Source organism: Tupaia chinensis, unplaced genomic scaffold, assembly GCF_000334495.1.
Source record: "Tupaia chinensis unplaced genomic scaffold, TupChi_1.0 Scaffold000225_1, whole genome shotgun sequence".
NCBI classification, from domain to species: domain Eukaryota; kingdom Metazoa; phylum Chordata; class Mammalia; order Scandentia; family Tupaiidae; genus Tupaia; species Tupaia belangeri.
The window spans coordinates 3,177,997-3,188,268 of NW_006159700.1; the positions used below are offsets into that span (position 1 = coordinate 3,177,997).

The window sequence follows — 10,272 nt, forward strand, 5'->3', positions numbered from 1 at the left end:
GCCTAAGACCAACCCCCCCCCCCCCCAAAAAAATAATGATACTGAAAAATTTTCTCAATAAAATATCTCAGCCAGAGAGTGGAAGCCAGAGGACAGGGGCCCCATGTACAGTGGACTTCCAGATGGTTTTCCATCACTTTTAAATAAGAGCAGATAGCCAGAAATCATCAGACTCTGATGAAAGCCCCTAAAATGAAACAAGCAACCAAAACAGGCTAAAAACAAACAAAAATAGCATAAAAACAGACCATACGAGAAAGAGGGGGGAAAAAAAAGGTTTGACAGTAAGGACAAAGAATATCTCTCAGAAAATAAGAAACAAAAATATCCAAATAAACCCTAAGACAAAGCAAGAATATTAGAGTGCCATTGTAGAAGACATAATAATAAGACACCAGAAAAAGTTGAGAAATGAGTGGTGAAAAAATGAATTTTTACTTAGTTCTCTGCACAAAATCCTTCTATTTTGATCCGAGGAAAAGTCGAAGTCTTTTCAATAAGGCCTACCTTGACGTACCTATTTGATATTATACACTATAGCCCATATGCCTTTCCTCTACCTTTCACCTCACCGTAATTCTGATCGCCTTCTAAAATACTACCTATTTTAATTTTCAATGCTTGTTTACTGTCTGAATTATCCTGTAGACTGTGAATACCACAAGTTTAGAGACTTGACTATTTTGCTCACTAGTATACCCCAAGTATCCAGAAAAGTCTCTGGCACAAATTAGTGGCAACAAAAAAATTGTAGAATTAACTCCATGAGTTTTCAGAGGAAAATAAACAAACTAAGTTACACATAAGGAATCAGGAATAAGAAAGAATAAAAGTATTGGACTTTTAGTAATACTAGGAACTAAAAAATAACAGTTATCTTTACTGTTATATGGGGATTCTCAGAATGCTGGCAGCCAAGACTTAAGTGTTCAGGCAAGAACTTAGAAGAAATTTATCTGTGCAATTTGACCCACTTAAAAATAATGATACTGAAAAATTTAGTGATCATTTAAATACGGAGAAAAAATGTTTTTAATCTAAAATGCTACGCCCAACTAATCAATCAAGTAAGCAGGAGAGAATAAACATTTCCAAACATGTAAGCTTCTTAAATTTATCTCTTATGCATTAGCAGAATGTGTCTCATCAAAGAAAGGGAATGACTCAAGCAAAAGGAAAAGCATAGTTGTAGAGATTCCTTTAAGTAAGGGGATTTAATGCAGTAGAGGTGAAAGGAATCCCCACAATTTTCCTAAGATGACTATATGCAGCAGATTTATAAGACAAGCAGTCTAGACTGAGGCAAATCAGAAGGTTCTCGGAAATACTTCTTAATGATATGAAAGAATACATAACGTACCTGAAAATATTGGGAGTAGACTTAACATAATTTTGGATAAAGTGTGGGGTTGAATTAAGTGAGAAGTAAATAGAAAACTAAGCAAATGAAAAAGAAGGCAATCGTTAACCCCACAGGAAAAAAACAGTCACAAATGGAAAAACCACCTGTGTATTCTACCATGGCATGGCTATATTTATGTGGTTATGATAATGAATACTAACTGGACCAATTTAAGATTACCTACAGGGACAAGTAGTTGGTATAATGGCTATATTGCTGGACTCCCATGTAGTCGACCACGGTTCAAGTCCTGGACCCTGAAGCTTAAACTCATACTGGGCGCATGTTGTGTGTGTGCCCAAGATCCCAAGAAGAGAATGGAGGAGAAGGGATTGTGGCATGGTCATCTCCCCTGGGGGATGATTTCTCGCTTTCTGTCTCTCTGTCTCTCTCTGTCTTTCTGGCAAGCGCACGTGCCCTATAGCAAAAACCTCTAAAACAAAAACAACAAAAAAGATTTATCTACATTGAGAAACTTGAGAAATAAGTAGGAAGAGTGTGTGTTGTGTATACCAGGGGAGTGGTGATGTCAAAAAGCTAGAATTTCAGCTTTAACAGAGTAACTTAACAGATAATACCTAAACCTAGAAACAAACAAAAAAACCCCACTGTTTCCTAGAGCTATGAGGTTTAATAGACTCTAGCTAACAGATGAGAGTAATTACATTTGTGGGTAATAGTAATATTGGAGTAGTTTTGGGACCAGCAAATGGCGTGATGGTTATGTCTCTGAATTCTACATGGCTGACCACAGTTTGAGTCCCTGACCTGGTGGCTTAAACCTCATGTGGGCATGTGTGCATGCATGCCCAAAAGAGGGAAATGGAGAAGTGACTGTGGCATGGCCATCCCCCCTGGGAGATAATTTCTTGCTTTCTGTCTCTCCAGCAAGTGCATGTACCCTATAACAAAAATCTCTCTTTAAAAAAATATATATAAATAGGGGACCAGCAGGTGGCATGGTAGTTAAGGTGCTGGACACTCCCACATGGCTGACCATGCACGCCCACATGGCTGACCATGTTTCAAGTCCTGGACCTGGTAGCTTGCTTTCTCACTTTCATTCTCTCTCTGTCTCTCTCTCTCTCTCTCTCTCTCTCTCTCTCTGATCAAATTAAAATAATGAATAAATAAAATAAAATTAAAAATAAAGTTAAAAAAAAATAAAAGTAGTTTTTCATGAAGAGCCTTACAGAATTACCCAACTTTAAATAACAAGCATTTATTATTGATCTTATAAAGTAAAACAATTTTACAACACTATAACTTCAAAAGAGGCATATCAGTCTATAATTATATGGTTTTAAATTTCATTTAAGGGCCAGATGAAACATTTTTCTCATAGCTGAGTTCTAAAAGATAACCTTCTTTTTTTAGGAAGGCAAACAGCCTATATTCTGAATGACTAAAACATACCTGTTTGCTTGATGGTGTGAGTTTCTCTTCTGGAGACTTTGTGCTGAATGTCAATAAACTCTGAAAAGAGATCAATTAATGATTCAAAAGATGAACTGCAAAGTGTGAATCTAAAGAAAGTATTAAGATGTTTAAAAAAAATGGGAAGGTCAATTTTTCTCATATATATTGGTCATCAGAAAAGTCATGACATGTTTTTCCATGACAACAGAAAATAAAAAATAAAACTTATTTAATAACCACTGTGAGAGCTGTAAGATTTTATTCTTAAGATATATTTAAGAGGGACCAGCAGTTAGGGTAATGGCTATGTCGCTGGACTCCCATGTAGTCGACTGCGGTTCGAGTCTCGGACCTGGTGGCTTAAAAACTCACGCTGGGCGCATGTGTGTGCGTGCCCAAGATCCCAAGAGGAGAATGGAGAAGGGATTGCGGCGTGGCCATCCCCCCCGGGGGGTGATTTCTCGCTTTCTGTCTCTCTCTTTCTGGTAAGCAAGCGCACAGGCCCTATACAAAAAAAAGAGAAGATATATTTAAGAACTGATAATGAAATCAACACGCTGGGCGCATGGTTGTGCGTCCCCAAGATCCCAAGAGGAGAATGGAGAAGGGATTGCGGCGTGGCCATCCCCCCCGGGGGGTGATTTCTCGCTTTCTGTCTCTCTCTTTCTGGTAAGCAAGCGCACAGGCCCTATACAAAAAAAAGAGAAGATATATTTAAGAACTGATAATGAAATCAAAGTCAACTGACACACCAAATTCAAGCCATCACTCTTTTTTTTTTTTTTGAGAGGTTTTGCTATAGGGCACGTGTGCTCACCAGACAGACAGAGAGAGACATAGAGACAGAAAGCGAGAAATCGCCCCCCGGGGGGGATGGCCACGCCGCAATCCCTTCTCCATTCTCCTCTTGGGATCCTGGGCAGATACGCACACATACCCGGCGTGAGTTCTAAGCCACCAGGTCCGGGACACGAACTGCGGTCGACTACGTGGGAATCCAGCAACATAGCCATTACGCTAAGTGCTGGTTCCCAAGCCATCACTCTTATAGGCAAATCAGATACTAAAATAATAATTAAAAAGAACCATGCTAATAAATACCATTTAAAGTATTTTAGTTTCTTCTCTTTGTCTTTTTGGTTGTCATGGAGTTAATGCAAATAATACTTACAGCACCTCCAAGGTGTGGGGTAATTAAAGGGGTACATACATGCATACTAGTAATCCCACTGTACTGTGCATGTTAAACCATTTATTTTGGAAAATAATCCTTTAACGAAATGGTTCCATCTAGAAACAAACTCACATCAATAGTTCCTGGCTGATTTTCTACTCTGTAAACTGCATGTACAAGGTGACCATCTTTTCTGCGGGGAGCAGTTACCTGTGATTTTGTTAGGAAGTAAAACTGTGATCTATTTAGCCACTGGTAAGCTTCTGAGGTGAATGATTCAGGGACATCTCGTGGAACAAACACTCCCCACTGGACTTCCTCTCTGGAGATATTCTTCTGAATATACAATGGCCTTGGCTCACTAGGTTTAAATACAAACACTAGAGGGAAAAAACAGACAGACAATAACATTTTGCCTGTGGAGGCTAGTTCCGACTTGAGACTGGCAGACAGTGAGTCCTGGGACTCACTCCATTGAGTACACTGCTGCAGGCTTTGATTCAACAAGTATCTACTGGGTGTTCACTAAATGCCAAGCAGAACAGAAACAGAGGCTATGAAAATGAAAAAGAAAAAACAATCCTTGTTCCAGAGACTAGAGCCTAGGGCCAAAGATAGAAGGTAAAATATTATTGCAGTATTTGTCTTAAGTACTAGAAAACAGTAATACAGAGATGTACGAAGAACATACAGGAGAACCAACTAAAGCTATGCAGAGGAGCTGGGAAGGCTTCGAAATGGTGAAATCTCTATTGGAGTTTAAAGACTGAAAAGGAATTGACCTATGACAACCAAACGGAGGTTTTGGAGCCCTGCAGAACCAAGTATGAATATATATGTAACAAGGTGCTGGAACAAGAAAAAAAGGGCCATTCTCATGCAAATGGCTTCAAATAAACTTCTGATTTAAAGGCCAGTTTGACTCATATTATATTAAAATCATTAAAAAGATAATTTAGCTCATAGATATCCTCTTACTGTCAAGGTATGGTCTGTACTTACAATCTGAACCCACTGAAGACTTAGAGACTGCAGCAATATTCTCTGATTTAGGGTCAGGTTCCATAACTCTAATATTTAATTTTGCACTCCATTCCACTGAAAAATAAAACAAACAAAACAAAAAACGTGATTCTAAGAAGAGATTTACCGAAAGCATTTTAAAGCAGGTCTTCTTAATCTTTATTGAGATAATCAACTCTATTGTGATGCATAAAATCCTTCTTCCGAAGAATAATAGAACTGATGTGAGGATAATATTGTAGAAGCTTATATATTGATGATTAGGGAATTTACAAGTATTCTAAATCTATCGTGGGCCCAATACCCCAAATTTTGGTGGTATAATATGTCATGTGAAAAACGACATATTCTCTGGGTAGAGACAAGATAGCTCTAAATCCTAAAAAGCCAAAGTTTAATGTCAAATTCCTAGGCACTTTGCCCAGTCACTTTAAAGTTAAAAATATCTTACATGCACAACTGAGCAGATTCCAACAGCAAAGAATGCCATTTTCAGTAGCACCAAGAAGATACTTTGAACATGTCAATCTCCCAAAGCAAAGGTGCCTAGGTTAAAACATAAAGACATTAGCAACAGTCAGATAGAACCATGTTTAGTTACAAAGGAGTTACAGGCTTCAAGTCACTATGTTAACTTTATGCAATATAGACTTTTTTTTTTTTTTTAAGGTTTTTGTTATATGGTGGAGGGCGAGAGAAAGAGAGAGAGAGAGAGAGAATGAGAAATCATCCCCATCCCTAAGGGGGGGGATGGCTAAGTACAATTCCTTCTCTTTTATTCTCCTCCTGTGATTTTAGGCATGCATTTACACATAGCTGGTACAATTTTCAAGCTGCCAGATCTGGGATTTGAACAGTGATTGGCTACATGGGAGTCCAGGGCCTTAAACATTACACTATATGCTGGCCCGACAATGTAGACTTTTTAATAGACACGTGTTTATGTTTATAATTATCCTAGAAAATAAAGCAGCTAAGGAATATAAAAGAAAAGGTATATTTAGATATTTTATTTCTTTAGGAAAACAGTTTTTATTACCAATGTTTGGGAACTAGCAGGTAGTGTGATGCTTAAGGTGCTGGATAATCTCACATGGCTGACCATAGTCCAAGTCCTGGACCCCTGGTGGCTTGCTTTCTTACTTTCTCTCTCTCCCTGTGTCTCTCTAGTCGAATGAAAATAAATAAATGAATAAATAAAATTAAAAAATTCTTAAAAAAGAAAATAGTTTTGATTACCAATTCTCTAGGATGTTGTGCCATAGATCAATTAACATATAACAGGGAAAATGTAAACATATAAAATCATTAAACAAAAACCCTATTTTATTACCTTTACCTTGAAGAGGAAAATCTGCAATGTGAACTCTGAAGAATGCTTTACAAAACATATCAGAATGAGACAGGTTGGGAATTAGAAACAATTTCATTAGCCTAATGCCATTCTGTCCTCATGCCCGGTTATGTGAAATACAATGGAAAACACTGCTGTTATTTTCCCCTGCCTTTTCCAGAAACAATGACATTTGGGCATTACATTGTGAAATACACAGAAGTTAAGCATAGTTTGGATTCACTGAGAATTACTGGGTTGTTGGCAAAGTCATGACTTTTTTCCCCTATGTCTTTCTATGGAAAAATCCATCATGACTTTTTTCTGACAACCTATTATCTATAGCTTCTACTAAGATGTAGCACATCCAAGAAAATATCTATTTCAAAGAAGAAAATACATAGGCCAATCTTTACATATTAATCTGGATTTGAGAAACGGTGGCGTATTGTCTGTGTCCTCTAAATTTTCAGCTTTCTAGCACTTTGATAGCTGCCTGCCCCACTTGCCTATACGTTTCCCTGGGAGAAAGCATAAAACACTAAGACCTGAAGAAGTGTCTAAATGAATGAATAAATAGTATTACATACTCTCAAATGATTTGCCTACCTTATTTCCCCAGCTCGTTGGCAAAAGGTACATTTCAGTTCCCACGTTTCTGAATCCCATATTGTGACTATTTCTTCAAAACTAACTGCTAGTAATGAGCCATCTTCAGAGAAACAACAGTTAGTTGCTTGATACTTGTGATAACTTCCCACAAAATCACAGGTCCAGCCAACAGCTTTTTCTGTGTAAATATAAGCCATACTGTTCAGAAAGGACATAAGTACTAGGTAATATTACAGGGATCTTAAAAGCATTCTAAGACACAAAACAAGAAAACTTTCCCATCTTCCTTTAAGTTACAAGTACTACAGAGTACTGATTAATTTAAAAATTATGCTCCTTCCTGGAGACCTTGACCTCCCCCTAGTGGAACAATGAAAGGACTGATGGCAAGAGTCCTTTTTTTTTTTTTGAGAGAGGTTTTTGCTATAGGGCGTGTGTGCTTGACAGAGACAGAGAGAGACAGAGAGACAGAAAGTGAGAAATCATCCCCAGGAAGTATGGCCACGCCGCAATCCCTTCTCCTCTATTCTCCTCTCAGGATCTTGGGCACGCATGCACACAAGCCCGGCGGGAGTTTAAACCACTGGGTCCAAAACTTGAACCGCGGTCAACTACATGGGAGTCCAGCAAATAGCCATTACACCAACTGCTGGTCCCAAATGCCCTTTTTATTACACTTTCATAAGCTAGAATAATCAGTACTTGAGTAATCAGGAGTGCCATTTGAAAAGTAAAAATTTTGGAAAAAGGCATGTAAAAATGTAATCTCTTAAACTTATTAAAATTAAGTAATACCCTATAGAATTCCTCAAGGTAAAAAGTCCTTTCAGAATGAATGAGTCATGAGATAAATATATCAGTTCTTAAAACTGTACGTTCTCTAAGTGTACTGCATCATATTTACTTACTGTATATGTCAGAATCATCTGTTAATATCCACACTTTGAAGTGACCGTCTTTACTAGCTGTAACCAAGGTGGGGTTTTCAGATCTTTCTGCATTACAGAAACACAGAGCTGTAATGTGGTCTTCATGAGGCATGTTAATCTTCGTGTTAAGAACAAACCTAGTAGGAAGAAAACCACAAATTTATTCTTCCATCAGACAGTATGATACATTTTCATTTAGGAATTTCTTACATATTGTACATGTTACAAGGTCATCATTAACAGGCAACTGATAGATCATCACCCAGAATGACAAGCGCTCTCTTTCCAGTGGTCGTAGGACGCAGAGTTATAATACATCATCTGTGTCCGACTTATAGAGAGATTATGATACACAGTGGCCAACCCACTGGAATGAAATGAGTACAAAACTGGTGTCATCGATTAATGATAACTTGAAAGGGCACAGCATCGAACTGTAGGAAAATGGCAGAGAATCCAGATTACTGTCTACTTTTTAAAATGAACAGAAAATAGAATGACTGAAAAGCCTCAACTGTGGCAAGAAAATATGCAAAAGAAATGACCTATTCAAATCGTCCTGGTCATTATTATTTTCAGTCACCGAAACAACCTCTTAAAGCTTATATCCAGCTTGAGGGCAGTGCTTTGAATAAAAAATAACCCACGGCAGCACTGTGCTCTTAAAAGAACATCAGGGCAGCACAGTGTTATGATCTAAAGATGTACAGGGTGCAAGAGAGGTGACTGGGACAACTAATCTCTTTAGGCATGTTTCTTCATCTCTAAAATGTGGACAACAGGCGTATCTCACAGTGTTCTGAAGATTAAGACAATGGGTATGAAAGTTTAGTTCTCGGCATGCATTATATGTTATTATAGCCAAGCACTAGAAACCAGTGGGTTCCTTATCCAATCATAACGCATGTTACATTGCATTACCCCTCTGCCTACACTCCTTACTTTTCCAAACGTTAAAGAAAGAGCAGATCCTAACTGTGGATTAGCCTGGAATTAAGTATATGTACTTACAGAGGTGTCACTTTTCCAGGTTTCTTCACCTACCCAAAAGATGACATTATGACTTAGAGGATGGACACCAATATTTTCTCAGAGCAGAAAGCTTAAATAAAGGCTTTATAAGAAAAGTTAATAGTTTCTCCGTATCACTAAATCTAAAACTTATCAAAATAATACATCTTAAAGACAAACAATAGAAACTATAATTAGGAAATCAAATATTATATACTATGAAATTAAGAACTGATTATATAGACAGTATTACCCTTGTGTTTTCTTATTATATAGCCACAGTTTCATCTGCAATTCAAGCTCAGTTTCTTTTTCTTGTCGTTGTTCCACGGTTGCAAGCCAGTTTCCAAAGCAGCCAAATGCAGCCTTTGTTAGTTCAATTTGGGTCAGACCATAATCATTGATATATTCTTGCTGTATAATATCTAACTGCAGGGTTAAAAAGAAAACCCAAAATGTTTATTAAACACATAAATGTTAAAGCAGTCAAGGAATAATTAATTACATCCAAAATAACTTTTAATAAGACTTTTACATAAAAGGAAAAACAAACTAATTGTTACTATGGACAACAAAACTGCCATTAAAAAGGGCATGTATAATATTTTATCAATTAAATAGAGATTATTCTTCAGTGACACTGAATATCAGCAATGACTAAGACAATACACGATACAACAGATGTTCAATATACAGTAATTCTTTTTACTTGTTTTAAAGAATACACAGTTTTATGCAAAAATCTCATGACTATATTCTACTACAATAGAAAAGAAGAGATCAGAAATAAACCTATGACCTTTAAGATATGAAAGAAGACTAGCAATGCTGTAAAAAGGCCAGCATTTTAGTTGTGGTTGTTTTTCAAACCCCATATCTTTGCCTATTTACCAAGTAAACAAGAGTACCTACTCTTTTGTGTACTAAGTGCTTACTATTTCAGGCACTGCACTAGATAATGAGTGTATATAGATCAATAAGCTTCCTTTCTTTGAAGGTTTAAAGACCCTAAAGAGAAAGAGATATTAACTGTTATGGCTGCTATGATAGAAATCTGTAAATACTGTAGGGCACAAGGAAAAAGTGGGATCCAGACTAGATTGCATTTATCAAAATTAAAAGAAGTGTTCCTTGGGGCCAACAGGTGACATGATGGTTAAGGTGCTGGACTCTCATATAACTGACCATGGTTCTAGTACCAGACACAGCAGCTTGAAAATCACATGTGCATGCCCAAACTCCAGAGAGGAGAATGAAGAAATTGTGTCATGGCTACTACCCCCCTTGGTGGTGATTTCTCACCTTCCTTCTCTGTGTCTCTCTGGTGAGCACATGTGCACTATGGCAAAAACATTAAAAAAAAAAAAAA

The 10,272-nt window shown here is 37.3% G+C and overlaps 1 protein-coding gene across 1 annotated transcript in view; it reads right to left on the reverse strand.

Moving 5' to 3' along the window:
- Window positions 1–10,272, reverse strand: part of WDR75 (WD repeat domain 75) — a 39,521-nt gene that overhangs the window by 2,988 nt on the left and 26,261 nt on the right. Inside the window, exons 14-18 of the mRNA XM_006147843.3 lie at window positions 6,961–7,141; window positions 5,470–5,564; window positions 4,998–5,093; window positions 4,206–4,375; window positions 2,819–2,878 (exon numbers count right to left, since the gene is read on the reverse strand). Of these exons, the coding sequence (XP_006147905.1) occupies window positions 2,819–2,878; window positions 4,206–4,375; window positions 4,998–5,093; window positions 5,470–5,564; window positions 6,961–7,141 (602 nt within the window). The remainder of the gene's footprint in view (window positions 1–2,818; window positions 2,879–4,205; window positions 4,376–4,997; window positions 5,094–5,469; window positions 5,565–6,960; window positions 7,142–10,272) is intronic.